This window comes from Sprattus sprattus (assembly GCF_963457725.1).
Source record: "Sprattus sprattus genome assembly, chromosome: 4".
Lineage (NCBI taxonomy): Eukaryota > Metazoa > Chordata > Actinopteri > Clupeiformes > Clupeidae > Sprattus > Sprattus sprattus.
This window is the reverse complement of record NC_137923.1, coordinates 39,223,186-39,240,232: the sequence shown is the minus strand read 5'-3', so window position 1 is coordinate 39,240,232 and position 17,047 is coordinate 39,223,186. Positions and strand designations below refer to the sequence as shown.

General features: G+C 42.9%; 1 protein-coding gene across 2 annotated transcripts in view; it reads left to right on the top strand.

The window, feature by feature from the left end:
- vps50 (VPS50 subunit of EARP/GARPII complex) overlaps positions 1 to 17,047 on the top strand; it is a 145,607-nt gene that overhangs the window by 111,498 nt on the left and 17,062 nt on the right. For both annotated transcript variants that reach the window (XM_080837448.1, XM_080837447.1), the window contains exon 24: positions 11,664 to 11,812. In XM_080837448.1, the coding sequence (XP_080693574.1) occupies positions 11,664 to 11,812 (149 nt within the window). The remainder of the gene's footprint in view (positions 1 to 11,663; positions 11,813 to 17,047) is intronic.

The following is a 17,047-nucleotide window of genomic DNA, read 5'->3' as shown; positions in this document are numbered from 1 at the left end:
GGGTTTCAGTTAGCGAAGCAATTAGGAGGCCAGTGGGTTGGCCTCTGGGCTAAATGATGCTGACAGCCCAGACACCACTGTGGGAGCTCCTTGGCAGGATCCAGTCCCCTAGCTCACTGTGGCGGTGGGAGCGACTTTGTGGCAAACACATAGGCCTACACACAGCAAACAAAGACAGGGAGCCAATTTGCGTGACAATGTACGAGCACGCTGCCCCTAATAATGTTCAAAGAACAAACTGTGTTCGAAGAGAGAGAGGAGGACATTGAGTAAAATAGTTCTTTTGAGAGGAGCTGGCAGAGAGGGGGGGGGGGGGGGCGTTAAATAGTGAGGGGGATAGAAAGACGAGTGTGGGATAATTGGGAGAGGAATTTTGGGAAACATTGGGAAGCTGGCTCTGAGGACAGGCACTGCGAAGATGTCCGAAGTTGGACTTGATGCAAGCAAATGGGCCGTGGAAATGGCTTGAGAGAATTTGGCTGGAGTTGCCTCTATGCAGTCCAACGCCTGGCATGTCAGGAAAACAGCAATGTTTGTCAGATGGTTGTTCGGACATTTTCTGTGTGCAAAATGCCTTTTTTTCTGCTCACGTTCCCCGCTGAGCTTGGCTGTTGGTGTCTGAAAGCCTCTCGTGTTAGAAAATAGGTCAAACATCGATGCTCATCAAGATGTTCTAGAGGTTTTGTTCCCTTAACAAGTTTTTTCCCTCATGTCAAAACAACAAGTTGCATTGACAATCTGTAGGCTTGGTGGATTTCTCATAGGAAAGTTCATAGGAGTTTGCTTGATTAGCCTTGCACTCAGATACTTTGCATATTTGAATTACTCTGCAATAATGGGGTTACAATTATGATCTCGCTGGGTTTTAGGTCTCCCCTAATTTTTATGTAATGATTTATTATTAGGATATTCAGTAATAGCAGTAGCCAAAGTTCAGTCATAGCCTGGCTGATTGATAGAGACACGTTGGTTCTGAAAAGAGTTTTGCAAGTGGTGTCACTGCATAGGGAAGTAATTACCCATCCCTTAGAATAGTGCTTTTTGTTGAAATGGTCACCATATGTCCTTTATGCCACAATGTTTATTTGGGAATGCAGGCATCAAAATAATTCAAAAATCATGTATATTCTATTATTTTTGTGCATTGCATCAGGACCCGAACACCTCTTAAAAATCTGAGGGTCACATAATCAAAAGTGCGTTTTACACAGACCATTCTTTTTCTCCACATCTTTGCTTTTGTCCTTTTTCAAGTTCTCCACCACACAATAGATTAAAACAGGCTGTTCTCCGTCCACAGAGAATAAAGCCTTTTTCAAGTACAATTTCTTGCAGGCGTTATCTGATTTCTTTTTTAATAAACTTCAAATGCCCCACTCGGAATGCCACTGCTTTGCTCTCAGTTTATTCATAGTAAAACAAAACAGTAAGGGAAAGAAAAAACTGCCTCAATGTTGCAATGAAACAAAAAAAAAAACATTGCCTCAGATTAGCTATTGATTTTGGAGGACTTGATATGACTTTGTGCTATGAATACGGTCAATATCTGTGAAGAATCCAAAAGAAGCTTTCATTCCTGCTCTCGTCAGACTAGTGCCGTTCTGATGGAGAGTCAGAGGTTCTGTTGGCATGTTATAATGTCCCTGAGACTGCCAGAGAGTACCAACACTGGCACCTAAACACGTCTATCTGAGAACGTCTCCGCTTGTGTGCCATAATGAATTGTGGAGGAGAGTAACATCAGGCCAGCAGGGATATTGTCTGTGAACGGCAGTAGGGTCTTAGGAGGTCATTAGTGTCTGTTGAGATTTAAATCTCAGGAAGGAAAGCCACCACTACAAGTCTTTTTTTAGATATTTGTATGGTTGTTTGTTTTTGTTTGTGTTGTGGTTCTGTTTTGAGCGTGGTGTTGCTATTCAGAAAGAATCCATATTGGATCTCCACTTGGGGCAACCATGATGGGCGGCTGCCTTTTTGGTGTCTCACCCTGCCCTGCCGATCCATCTCCACGAGCCAGCAGGAAGTGTGGCCTTGTCCTTCGCCACTGATGGTGATTGATCGCTCACCCTGTCCTACACATTCTCTCAGCTGTCCTTTGTGAAAAAAATTATATGGCAGGGGGGATGATAGCTGTGACTTTGAAAAATGAATGTTAACAAATGGGGTCCATGCGTTGTGGCATTTTGGATTTCTTTGTTCCGTAAGTGATTTGATACGAGGTGGAACAAAGGCAGAAGCTGTTGCTCACACTAGGACATGTCCTTGGCTCCCAAATGAAAGTTTGAACTCTTGATAGATGCCCAAGGTCTTTATGAAAATAAGCACTAGTTTTCTATAGAGGCTGGACTCTCTGGTTCCTATTAGGCTGGGATCTTTCAAGTGTGTGATTTTCATGGGCTGTTGCTTTTGGTCAATCCAGTCAAGTGGACTCTAAGGTTTCTCGGTTGACATTGTAAATAAAGTCATGATCTCTTGATCTCCAAGGATAGAATTTTGTACAAAAAAAGTACTATGTATCTAAACCTTTTAAGAGGAACTCTTAGCAAAAGTGCAAGCAATATTTTTTTCACCACAATAAAGAAACCCAGAACACTTTTGCAAGATAGATCCTCTGGCATGATGATTGTGCCCGTCGGCCTGGACTTTGGTTTTCCTTCCCCTTGATTTTAAGAGGGCCGCCACATAAATATGGATTGAGGTCTCTGCCTCTCCGTGTTGTCTGTGCACTGATTCACTTAATTGTGGTGTGTGTTTACAGAGTCCCTCGCAAAATCTTCGGAGCTTGTGCCCCTGCCATAGCTGGGCTTGTTTTTATTTTTAGTGGAGAAAATAAATCTTTTGTGTCTCATGCAACGCAAAGCTACCCAACCGCTACACATGGGCTTTTATGTTTATCAACCACTCCCGTTGCCAAAAGTGGTAGTTTTGAGTTTTGTTTCTAACCTCCTTTTTTTGTCTGCCTACATTTGTGGATGTGTGCCACATGGAATTTTTTTTTTCTTTTTCATGTCAGTCACGCCAAAGTTTTCTGCCTCTTGTGGCTTTTACATAATTATGAATGGTGTTTTAAACTGGGAGGGGAGGGGGGTGCATTTCAATTAGAAACAGTAATATATTAGCATATATGGGAATAAGAGGATTATGCCTAACATAAATATTGTCAAAGCACTCGATACTCAGTGTTGAATGTTGACATTCTATGGATGTTTCAGGGAGAAGGTTCAGTAGGCAATAGCAGAATACTAATTTTATTACTTATCACTTTCTACCTGTCTACGAGTTTCCCCGAGGTGACAGGATGTCTTAATGTATTCTTGTTTATCAGTTTGTTCATGTAAGCATTTTCCGCCAATTATTTACCAAGGTGTGAAGTCGATACGCCTTTGACTCGAGGTCAAAAAATATTTCATATGTTGCTGTATGTTAATGTGTTCTATTACATTTGCTAGGATAGTAGCATAATGTTTCTTCAGTCCATTTCCAGCGTTTACTTGTCAGATGAAATGGTGATTGCTGTGAGTCATCTTTTCTCCATTGCAGTCCTCTGAGGACGCTTGTCGATGCAGCTGGGATATGAAAGCTCTGTTTTGATCTTGCAGTATGGTTAAATCCATTTACTGTGATGAGAGAGTTCCTCTGTGAATCCTGCAGTACACGCTCTTTAAGTTATGGCAAATTCTGCTTTTCTTGTTGTTGTTGTTGTCACTCGGAGTGGCGTTATCTCTGCGAACATAAGAATTGTCGACAAATTGTATTTAAAAAAAATCAGCCTTTCACAATCTCAAATACTCCTGCCAACCCTGGACTTACAAATCTATTACACACCCTGCATTTAAAGTCAACGTTTGAGCAAGATAAGCCAAAGCAGAGGCACCGGATGGCTAGTCTTAACTCTGAATGATGCAGGAGGACATCTCTCTTTGCCGAGTCGGCCCGTGCATCCTAACCTTCAGACGCATGCATACAGTCTTTATCATGACAGGAAGCTCCCCATCCTCCATCCTCACACATCCAAAATGCTCACACAGCACTGAGCGACCTCTAAGAACAGTGACCTGAGGCGGTGGTGAGCTGATGACAGTGTTGCGATCTCTCGAGGCGAGGTTAATCTTCCTGTTAATGTGACATAAAGCCCTCTAATCCAATTGCCATCATCTTTTATCTTCCCTGTTTGTTTACGACAAACAGAAGTATGGGGGGGAGATCAATCAGAATTGATCAAACCAAGGTTTGCGCGTGAGATTCTTTAATTATAATGCAAGCCCCTGGAATTAGCCAGTGTGTGATATGATATCATGTTCTGCTGTATGTTATCCATTTAGTGAGCATTGGTGCTATACATATTTAAGGTGCCCTACAGCTTAAGGAAGTTTTTTCAATTTTTTTTTTTTAATGAAGCTGCCTCAAATCGACTATTCATGAAGGCATTACTGGAATGAATTGTGCAACAGTATGTGACATTTGCAGGAGAAACTGGCATTTTTGTTTACTTCCTAAAATTAATTGCAAATGTATTTATTTATTTTTCTATTCTCGATATGCAGAATTGTATCCGACAATCTGACATTTTTTTTGTCAGTGAGAAATGTCCATATACTGACATTTTGGAAGTTGCTTATCACTTCTTTCATCTTTAGTTGAGGACTGATGATGGGGATAGATGACGCTAGTTTCCTGAGTCTGTTCTGCATTACTCGTGACTCACTGCTTTTACTAAAGCTTTCTGAAAAGAACAAAACTCTGTGTTTTTCCTCGGTAGGAAGTTGGAAAGTTTAAAGGCACAGGATGTGCATTCTGATTTAAATGGGGTCGTCCATGTCTCCCCTAGTGCATTAAAAATGCAGCTTTAGCCAGTGAAAGATTTATAGTGTCTTTTATATGTAAAAGAATATCTCCCAGCAGAAACTATCTGCAAGAGACCTGTTGACACTTGTTATAAATGCACCAATGAAATGAATTATTCCGAGGGATGGTTTAGATCATAAACCACTGTGGTAAATCAATATTTGTGTTAGGGAAAATAAGGCTCATTACCAGGTAGCTAAGTAGGAGAGAAGCCTAAATCACTTTTATTTTAGAGTCTACTTAATTCATTGACATATAGGACCACAGTGAAGAAAGAGACTTAATGGATTTTCTGGAAAATGTCCACAAGCCCTGCATCCCGGTCGTGTTTCTGTTGTTCAAAGCAAACTCTGCAGGTTGATTAAGGATTTGGCCAAACCAACGTGCCAGAGTAAGAATGTGAATCTTTATCAACATCGGACCCGTGGGTACCATTACGCCTGTGACTACTTAGTTGGTTGTCGTCTCCTATTGACCTAAATGAAGATCCTACTTAAGGAACCTGCTTTGGTGTCCCGAAGCTGACTAATTCATTGTTTACCACTGAGACCATTAAGGTTATTACTGTACAAGCACACCTACCTCCATGATGACTCATCTAAATGATGGCTTATTATATTTGCCCTCTCCCTTCCATAAATTGCCCTCCACCAGATGCATAATGCATGAAATCCTCCATAGTGCAGCTTGTTAAATTCTTGCAGCGTTTGGTGACTCCGGTGACCTCTTTAGATACATCGTCTCAACCGATCAATAGGCATGAGCCTCGCGATGCCGTTCCTGTGCCTGAGAATATTAGGGATATTTCCGGTAGATTCCGATTTAGTGAGGGATAACGGACAACATGTTGTTTTTCGGTTATCAGAAAATAGTGCACTACGAGATGGCAATGTGGCCATGAGATAAAGCATTTACAGAACTCATCACAAACATGGTAATTGGTAAAGCCGAACCAACCATTTAGCAACCTTTCCTACAAACTAGTCCTGAAGGTCACTTAATCTAAAGCAGTAAAGTGGCCCTGGAGAGTTATCGACCTCGAAGTTATAGTCCACTTTGGTAAACTATAAGGAATAACAAATGAGTGTGATTGTACAGAAAGACCTCAGAGGTTTGTTATCTGCTCTTGCATTTGGTCTTCCCTTCCGATTCCCCTTTGTTTGTTAGCCATTTTCTACTCTTCCCACACTGGAGCTTTCGCACCAGCGGGTTATTCTCACACTCTGCCGGTAAACGTGATAGGGCTGGGTTTCAGCAGAGATTGGGTCGTGCTTGTGGGGGGAGCTAAAGTAATGATATCACATTTGTTCATTACCTGGGAGATCACTATCGATTTTCCCCCCTGCTCTGTGTGTTAGAGGCTTGATGAGGGTCTCTTTGTGGTGTTCTGTTCACAAGCCTTTCCTTGGCTTCGCGTGTATGGTCTGGTGGGAGATTTATTTGATTCATTTTTGTTATTTAAGCAGAAAGCATTAAAATTTCAATTAGAAATGACTGAAATGTGTGATCTAGGGTTGGGCAATATGTGCAAAAAAATGTATCAACTGTATCAAGTATTTTCAACTATATGAATGGTATAGTAGTATTATATTGGTATTAATCATCTAAAGTTCATACAATTAATACTATTTTATCTTTCCTGTAGCAGAATGCAAGAATTATCCAATTTAAAAGTATATATTTAAAAAAAGAAACATTTCTTAAAAAGGATTATTTTTCCCATTAACATTAGAAACATGTAACATAGCTTGAAGAGTTGATGAACAAGTTATGAAAAGTCACAGTAAAACAATAATCATGATGAGGCCCCTTATAAGTAGCTCCATTTCCTGAAATAACATCAAACCGGAAACTAGACCTTTAATGAAAAGTCTTCCAAATAGCCATTAGTTCTCAAAGTTCTCAGCCAGGCTGTTGACATGCACCAGGGCTTATGGAAACATCATTTATGTTATCAGTTAAGTTGTCATGGTGATGGCGCCTCGTATGGCTGCTTCGGTGTGTTGGTGCACACTTCTGTGTTTGTTTTTAATCTTTAATAGTGTTTAATTTAGTTTATTGCGAATCAAACCGGATTATTTTGTTTTATTGTCTTATTGTCACAAACTGTGTTAGTTTTAATTCTGTTTATTACGGATCAACTCTGACTTTTTTTTAGGTTTTTCCATTTTTGTTATTGTGTTGCTATGGCGATGTCACGGATAATTTTTACGAGAGATGAGATCCTTAACATCAGGGACTCAACACCATCGGATTTATGTCCCAACTTTCTCGCCTCTCCCGTGGACTTACAAGACCTACTTATCCAAGGCCCTGGTCTCACAGTGAGACGGAGAAAGAGAGGAAAGCGCGCAGGAGCCCTGGTGCGATTTAGGAAGAGAGGGATGCGGTCGCCTCTACCGAGTATACTCCTCTCCAATGTCCGCTCACTCTGCAACAAAATTGATGAACTACGTCTTCTCATCAGGACTAATAGGGACTTTTCTCTCTCTTCTGTCATGTGTTTTACGGAATCTTGGCTGACTGAATCTACACCGGACTCTGCAGCACAGCTGACCGGCTTTCAGCTGTTATGTGCAGACCGCGATCCAACTCTTTCAGGCAAATCAAAAGGCGGAGGTATTTGTTTGTATATAAACCAGTGCTGGTGCAGTGACGTGAAAGTGATCTTACAATCCTGTTCTCCCTACTTGGAATCTTTTTTTATCACCTGCAAACCGTTTTACTCCCCCCGTGAATTCACTTCTTTTATTCTTGCTGGAGTTTACATCCCACCGCAAGCTGACGTGCGAGAGGCTCAACGTCAACTCACTGATCAGATATTAGGAGTGGAGAGTAGGAGAGAGAATACATATTCTCCGGTTATTGTCATTGGAGATTTTAATAAGGGCAACCTCACTCACGAACTCCCGAAATACAAACAGTTAGTCAAATGCCTGACCAGGGAGGAGAATACTTTGGACCACTGCTACAGCACCATCAGCAGGGCTTATCATGCAGTTTCACACGCTGCTCTGGGGCTATCCGACCATGCTCTTATTCATCTGATCCCAGCTTATAAACAAAAACTTAAAATTTCGAAACCTGCTGTGCGGACTACAAAAAACTGGAACAACAGAGAAGCTGTGGATGAGCTGCCTGGATGACACAGACTGGGACCTTTTTAGAACTTCTTCCAGCAGTCTGGATGTATATACAGATGCTGTGATGTCATACATCAGCTTCTGTGAGGACGTATGTATTCCAACACGCACCAGGGTGAGCTACAACAACAACAAGCCCTGGTTCACTGCAAGACTCAAACAGCTTCGTTTGGAGAAGGAGGAGACTTACAAGAGTGGGGACAAGGATAGGTTCAGACTGGCGAAATACTCTTTTGGCAAGGAGATTAAGGAGGCCAAACGACAGTACTCTAAGAAGCTGGAACATCAATTTGCAGCCAATGACTCCTCGTCAGTCTGGAAAGGCCTTCAGGTGATCACAGGCTGCAAAACTAAATCCCCCCACTCTATGGAAGATCTTAGACTGGCAAATGATCTGAACGACTTCTACTGCAGATTCGACAGACAATGGACTAGTCCTAACCCTGTCCCCACCACAGCTATCACACCTACTCTTCCCAGCCTGGACAGACACCACCCACTCCAACAAAATGGTCCCAGACAGCCCTCTCCCCCCCATCACACCTCTCTCCATTCAGGAGAGGGATGTAAACAAGCTGTTACAAAGACAGAACCCCCGCAAAGCAGCTGGACCAGATGCTGTCTCTCCCTCCACAATAAGGTACTGTGCTGACCAGCTGTCTCCAGTGTTCACGGACATCTTTAACACCTCACTGGCTGAATGTGTGGTACCTGCCTGCTTTAAAACATCCACCATCATCCCCGTTCCGAAAAAGCAGAGGATCACAGGCCTTAATGACTACAGACCAGTCGCCCTGACCTCTGTTGTAATGAAGACCTTTGAGTGCCTCGTGCTGACCTACCTCAAGGCCATCACCAACCATCTCCTTGACCCACTGCAGTTTGCCTACAGAGCCAACAGGTCTGTTGATGACGCAATCAACATGGGACTCCACTACATCCTCCAGCACCTTGATTCCCCCGGCACCTATGCCAGGATCCTGTTTGTTGATTTCAGCTCGGCATTTAACACCATCGCCCCAGCTCTCCTCCAAGACAAGCTAACACAGCTGAACGTGCCTGAGCCCACCTGCAGGTGGATCACTGACTTCCTGTCAGACAGGAAGCAGCGAGTGAGGCTGGGCAAGCTTGTCTCGGAGCCTCGGACCATCAGCACTGGAGCCCCCCAAGGCTGTGTGCTCTCTCCTTTACTTTTCTCCCTCTACACCAACAACTGCACCTCCAGCCACCCCTCTGTCAAACTCATAAAATTTGCGGATGACACCACCCTCATTGGATTAATCTCAAATGGGGATGAGGCCGCCTACAGAAATGAAGTCAACAGCCTGGCTTTCTGGTGCAGCCAGAACCACCTGGAGCTGAACGCTTTAAAAACTGTAGAGATGGTAGCAGATTTCAGGAGGAGCCCAGCCCCAACCATCCCCCTCATCATGTGTGACTCCCCAGTTAACATGGTGGAGTCTTTCAGATTCCTGGGAACAGTCATGGCACAAGACCTAAGGTGGGCGGAGAACATCACCTCCAAAATCAAGAAGGCCCAGCAGAGGATGTTCTTCCTTCGACAGCTAAAAAGATTCAACATGCCGAAGAAAGTGAAGGTGGAATTCTACACAGCCATCATTGAATCCATCCTCACCTCTTCAATAACCATCTGGTTCGCTGCCTATACTGCAAAGGATAAAAGCCGACTGCAGCCGATCATTCGGTCAGCCGAGAAGGTCATCGGCTGCGACCTGCCGTCTCTTCTAGACCTGTTTCACTTAAGGACCAGCAAGAGAGCAGGGAAGATCATCGCTGATCCTTCTCATCCTGGTCACCACCTATTTCTGTGTCTCCCATCCGGCAGAAGGTTCCGGGCTATTAAGACCAAAACCTATTGCCACCTGAACAGTTTTTTCCCCACGGCAGTTGGACTCACAAACAAGCCCCCTGCACCCTACATCACACTCTGGGTTTACGTACTCAGACTAACTTGCCCTTCTATGCCCAATTATTTATTATTATTAATTATTATCTTAAAAAACATTTGTCCATTGTTCATGTTTATGCTTTTTTGATGTTGTGTTATGTCTTATGTCTTATGCACCAACCACACCAAGTCAATTTCCTGTATGTGTGAATATACTTGGCCATTAAAAGAATTCTGATTCTGATTCTGATTCTGATTTAGACTATCTAGAAAATAGAGTTAGGCTACTGTGTAGGGGGGTGTCACCTACTGTTGTTTGCTAGGCATTTTGTTGAGGTGTTATCATATATTACATGTAAGAGCCAAAATGCTGGTCTGTATGTACGTTGTAATGTCTTGTATGTAACATCGGGTGGCGCATGTCCATGACTTGCGTCAGGTATATAGGTAGCACGTACAATGATGGTGGTAGGTGTTTGACCCGGAAGGGCAAAGGGTTTTTGAACGCTTGTGCGCGGCACTCTGTATTGCAATGTGGGAACTGCGATGGAATAATGCTTTTACTGGAATAAATGGACCTCCTTTGGATTACAACGACAACATTTGTCCATAGGCGTTTGTTTACCACAGGGCAAATCAAGTGAGTTTAGCACGCATAACATCCAGCGCGTCGGACAGGCCTCCCCCGGGCTCAGGCACCTCAGTAGTTCAGTATTAGACTGAACTCCTTTAACATTACATCTGTTCCATTTGAAAACCGGATATTGTTCCTAATCAAATTATTAAAACAGATTTCACAATTTGCTGGTTACCCTGCTATCACATTTGGTAATTGAAGGCCAGAGATTACTGATAACTGATATGGAATTCTCTGACAGCTGAAATTCTGGGAAATTTGAATGCTTTATTTCATGCTTCTAAAAAGTATTCCGGTATTGCAAAATTGCAAAACCTTTAAACAGAGTTTTTACATGTGCTAAAGCAGATGTTTGAAATCATGAAGGCTTTGGGTGTGAAGTTTGAATCATAAGCAGCTGTTGGATGCAGTGAATGTAAATGCTGGATGTTTGTGTGTTATTGTGTGTCTTAGTGAGCATCAAAGCCTTCACCTTTCTTCTGACAGCTAGCGGGGATCCGGGGGTGCAGGTGGGGGGGGGGGAGGGGTGGTGCAGAGCAGAGGAGTGATGTAATCCCATTTTCTCCGCCTCTGAGATTTTTCCTGTTTTATTTATTTTTTCATCTTTTCTCCACCTTCATGAGTAGTCATCCCTTGTTCATTAAACACAAAAGAATACCCTTGTAGACACAGAATCTGTTACGAACCCAAGCTCTAAATAGAACCACTGGAAGCTGTGTCAATAAAGCTGTGAATAGAATCGCTCCATCCGTGTTTGTATGTCTCTTCTCTAGGGATATGATTGTGAACTGTGACAGGGTTTGAGTTTGTATATGCATGAGTGTTGCACACAAAAGGACTGCCACACTGTGACATGAAAGAACACAGATTAAGTTGTCTTCAGAAGGTGTTTAACGCATAGCAGTACTAGATGAACAGCCGTTTTGGTGTCAAGCCAAAATCAGGCCCACATACCACACATTTAGATATCTTTACTCCAGTCACCCCAGGTGTTCATATAGGTGGGACCAGCAAAGTACATTAAGACCAGCTTTCCAGTGTGTCAAACTCTGGGTAGATGTGGAATTTTTGGAACCAACCACAGCTGATGTCAGTTCAACATTAACCAGCAGTGTGTGTATGTCCTTAGGAGCCCAGCGGGGAGAGCATGGGTCCCCACGTCCCCCCCGAGGAGCGCCGGGAGAAGGTTCCCAGCCCTCACCTGAGCCAGATGGTGGTGCTGACGTCCAGTGGGACGCTTTACGGCCTTGCCCAGAGGGTGGTGGCCACCGAGTCCCTGTGAGTAACCGCATCCAAAGCCACAGTCTCAGCCACAGCCACAGCCACAGCCACATTAAGTTTTTTGTACTTCAGATTTTTTTGAGCACAGTTTAATTTGTTTATATATTTTGGATTCTCTGCATCCACCCACATTCTCCTCGCACTCCTGTTGTCCTGATTTGGCTCACTACCACTCGTCTCTTCACCATCTCCTGCTTTCCCTGTTCTCCCTCTTCTCCTCTCTTCTTTTCTCTTCTCCTCTCTTCTCCTCTCCTCTCCTCGGTGGTGTCTATCTCTGTCTCTGCCAGTGCCACCACTAGTCTGTTCTCTCTTCCCGTGACTCCATTCCGTCTTGTTCTCTTCTACCAGGTGTGATCCATCTTAGTTTCTGATTCTCTCTTCTCCCCCTTAGATATTTTTTGCCCCCACCTTCTGTATTTCTGTCTTCTCTTTTCTTTACACCTTGCCACTCTTTTTCTCGCTTAAGGAACTCGGATACAAAATCTCATTAAGATCAAAGCACTCCCCCCCTACCATTACCAGTTCCCCCATGAACCTCACATGTAAAAAGATAAAGAGGAATATTCGCTCGTTCCACCAAACAAACCACATGGAGCGCATCCATCTGTCCTGAAAGAAACGGATTGCGAAATAAATAAACATCAAAGGAAAGTCTCTGCAGTGGACCCAAAAGATAGTACCTTGACAGGCGCCGAGCGCTGCCCTTGTTAGGACGAGCAGAGAACATGGACACACTCTCAGCCCTGAGGCGCTTTCCAAAAATGACCCATCTGTATGTGTCTCTTGGCCTTCTTGCCCCAGACAGTGCTGCTCTGCACAGGTGCCCCTGTCCACCCCATCAGCTGTTTTACAGTATCCATTATTTATTCAGATGTATGTTGGATGCCAAGGTGTATTTGAACCATTAATGCACTAACAGAAAGAATAACAAAACCCAGGAAGTTTTCGAATTAATGTTAATTTTGACAGCACTACTCTTTAAGTCACACTTTCCCCCTTTATTAAACACAATCATGTACTGAAACCCTTACGCACACTGACACACACACTTAGACAAACACAAACACTCTGTCTCGGAGTAACAATGTAATATTGCCAAATGTTTGCCTCAGGGACGCTTCGTGCCTGCACAGCAACTGAAAATGGAGGAATTGGCCATCGATAAAGCGATTTGGACCCCCGCCCTCCTTCCTTCCTCTCTCTCTCTTCCAGCCTCAGAGATGCCTTTTTCCCTGTAGCCAGATGGCAGGGCCTCGCTGTCCCAGCAGCAAGATGCCTCAGAGAAGAGGATGAGAGGGACAGAAAAGTTAGTTTTTCTCAAAAGGAGGAGGAGTCGGAGGAAGAGGGCAGAAAAGAGACCATGACTAATGGAAGGCAGGGATGGGAGGGTTCAGACTAGAGCCGAAAATAACTTAATCAAGGCTACTTTCTCTCTTTCTTTTTCTCCCGGAAGAGAGTGGTGTAACTGTAGGGCACGGTGTGCGATATGGCTCTGCCTCGGCTTAATTGCATCGTAAGCCTTAAAACGTTATATACATGGATTAAAGTTTTCCGTCGCTATGACGGATTTCCGTCAACTCGGCTCGCATAAGGCCAAAAATGAGATTGATGCAGATCCGAAGAGAAACAAAAAAGGGGGGGGGGGGGCTGTAACACTGATATGATGCAATCAGCGTCGGAAATACACAAGGGCAAAGGGCAAAACTGCCCCTAAGACATATTATTTTGCCCCTAAAATTACTAGGAGAGGGGCAAAAAATGCCCCCATAATTTTCTGTAATAATAATTTAATGAACGTGTCAAAAACATCGTAGCCTATATCAGGGGGTTTCAAAGTGGGTGCCGCGGCACCCTGGGGTGCCGTGACGCATGCTCAGGGGTGCCGCGGAATGGCCCAATGCTTGATCATTTAATGACAGTTAAAAAAAAAACATAATATCAATTTAAAAAAATAATTTCATTTTAATTATATCAATTCAAAAGTTTTATTTGCAGCATGAACAACAATAGGCTACAGTTTACAGTTGATCAGGGCGTAACGTCAACAACAGATCTTTTGTTGTCTTTGTTGGTTATTCCACATGACAGCAGATGGAGGAGTGCAGGTAGGCGCAATGGATACGTTTTGTAAAGAGAGTGCATCCATCTCCACAGGAACAGACATCGGAATCGAATTCAGCAAAGAGAAAACTGAGGCATTTTAAGGACTCGTACCTCAGGTATGGGTTCACTTGGTGTGGCGAGGTAACGTGCCCCACACCAGTTTGCCTGGTCTGCAGGGTAATGCAACCATGGTGCCTAGCAAGTTGGCAAGGCACCTGGAGACCAAGCACCCGGCACACCAGAAAATAAGATATGGAATATTTTAAAATACTTAAAACACAGAATACCACACAGAGCGAACGTATCTGCGTGCGTGTGTCTGAAAAGGCACAAAAGGCTAGTTTTTTAGTTGCCGAAATGCTTGCTAAATCTAAAAAGCCACACACTTTAGCAGAGTCACTCATTTTACCAGCCATGGTTGAGGTAAGGCTAGGGCCAGATGCTGCAAAAGAAATCTCTCTGATAACACGATCAAACGTCGCATTGATGATATGTCGGAGGACATGGAATCTGTACTGAATGAGAAACTACGCAAAGGCTGTCAATTGAACAGGACCTCCGTGTTGTAGGCTACTGTCCACAATCCCTCCTCGCATTAACAAACTCTGCAGTCAGAGACAGGCACATGTGTTCCATTAAGTTTATAAGTCGTCTGTGGAGACGAGTAGAACTATTTTTTTGTAAACTTTATATTGAAGATTTGTTCCTGATATGTTTGTTACTGCCAGCTAATTTGCCTATTATTACCAATACGTATTTGGGATGTGATAGTTGTGAGAGGGACAGACGTTTTCTGTTTATATAATGCCTATAATAAAAGCATTTATAGGATATTCAACATATCACAAGGTTAAATCAAATGGCATTAAGTACAAATATGACACAAAGGAGGTTGAGAGTAAAAAGAAAAAAATAGGGGTGCCGTGGATGGAGAGAGATATGTTTAGGGGTGTCGTGAGCCAGAAAAGTTTGGGAACCACTGGCCTATATGACCCGGTCAGTTGCCATTTAATGTTTTGATTTACGGCTTGACTGTTTGTTGCGTGAAGAAACAAACGTTCTAACAAAACATATTTGGAGCGCTTCCTAAGCAGACCTGTGACTGCGAGAGTGAGGAGAAATGAGTATCAGCGCAGTCTCTGTCACCATCTCAGGTTCTAAAAGATAAAATTCATACACCCAGCGACTGTCAAAAATGAAAGCTAGATTGGCTTGGGGTGAAGGATGACGACGACGAAGAGAAAAAGACCCGGTTTTGTTTTCAAGGCATGTCGGAATTATGGACAATGAGTTGCCCAAAAAATGATAACTAGTAATAATACTTTTAGAAATTATTTCGTTTGGTTAAGTTAGTTTAATGTTAGTAAGCTAACGTTAACTATCTCTGATAGTGTGTTGGCTACAAAGGCTTGCTTGCAAGCTAGCTAACTAGTCTAATCTGTATTTCCTGTAGGCCTACTATGGTAGGTACATGATTAAAGTCTTTAATTTAAAGGTAACACAAAAATCCATAAATATAATGTGTTATTATAAAAAAAGAAAGAAAAAAAAGTTGTTAGTTGTTTACATTTTTTTTACCTTTAATAAGATTTTATTAGTTGTTATTACTATAACAACTAATAACCACAAAGAAATAAAAATACAAATGAATCCGATTGTCTTATTTACGTTGTCTGTTTGGTTTTTGTTCAAATAATGAAAACACTTTGAATCTGTAGACTAATGCCTAATAGTCTTATTATTGCCATTTGATGACAATTGTTCATATACTGTAAGCCTAAATAAGTGTGTTTATTATTTTCAACAAAGGTTAAATGTTATTTCACAAGTTCTAAAAGTGCCCCCAATTTTGTTGTTAAATGCCCCTGGATTTCAGTAAATCGTTTTGTCATTTATAGCCCATTTACAAGAATGGTGAAGTCTTGCACAAAATATTGGTTTAATGCCCTAGCTTTGAACTAGTAAGTGATAATGGACCACGTCAAGTTCAAATATCGAGGCGGTATGCAGCCACGACCCAAAGTGAGTGCCGATTTTTTGTTTCCAGTCAGATGATTTTATTTTGCTTTAATCCCTGTATATATTTATTTCCCTCCTTCCTCATGTGCCCTCCCCCTCTCTCCGCACAGAGCCATTTGGGCTCGGGCTTTGGTCCATCTCACCCTCTCCACATTTAAAACCAGTGTTTGCATGCTTGGGCCTGAGTCACACAACCCCTGTAACCCCCCTGCAGTGTACAAACAGTGTACTAACAGCAAAATGTACCCTCTGTCCATGGAAACTCATCTGATTGTCACCAACGATGGGTGGTCAATAATGCCCCTGGGGGTTGTGGAGTGGTGAATATTACGGATGCAAGAGATAAAACAAAAAACAAAACAAAAGCCAGATAAACTAGTCCAATTACACTCGGCTGCTACTGTGGTCCATCTCCAGCAGCAAACAAAGACCCCCGCCCCATCCTTCCTTCTTTTTCAGTTCCTCTGTTCCTTTGGCCTAAGTTACATCTTCCGTCTGTTTAAAACACAAGGATAATGTGTCTGCAAGTAAACACATACAAAATGCATCAGCGACAGGCAGTGCATCTCGAGCCAAAGGGTAGTCTCACAGTGGCTGCATGGGCATATCAACGTTCGGACATTCAGATTAAAACTCGTCCGGTGTTGCCCAATGATGACTCCAATTCCCCATTTAAGTCCGCTTTTACTTTGCATAGCGCTGACACTCCCTCCAAAATGTCAGTGAGGGGTGTGTCTGTGTAAGAAGAAGTTAGCAGACAGATGCAGATGCAGAAACGATCACCTCTGTTGCCAAGTTAAAAAATTCTTGATGACTCGTTGGGGCCTTTTGTGCCAGACTCTGTGAAAGGCCTCATTTTCAGTTCTTTCATCAGTGCATTCTGTGACTGGCATATTGGCAGCTCACTGCTTTTGTGAAAAGTGTGATGTAAGTTTAGTACACAAAAACACACACACACACACACAGAAGTATCCAAAACTGACAGCACCGTGATGAAACCCATTCAAAATGGACTTGTCTTCCTCCATTTCTGTCCATGCCCCTATCACTTTCTTCTTTCTCTTTCTCTTTTTCTCTGTGCCTTCCCTTGCCTTTTGGAAGAAATGGGAA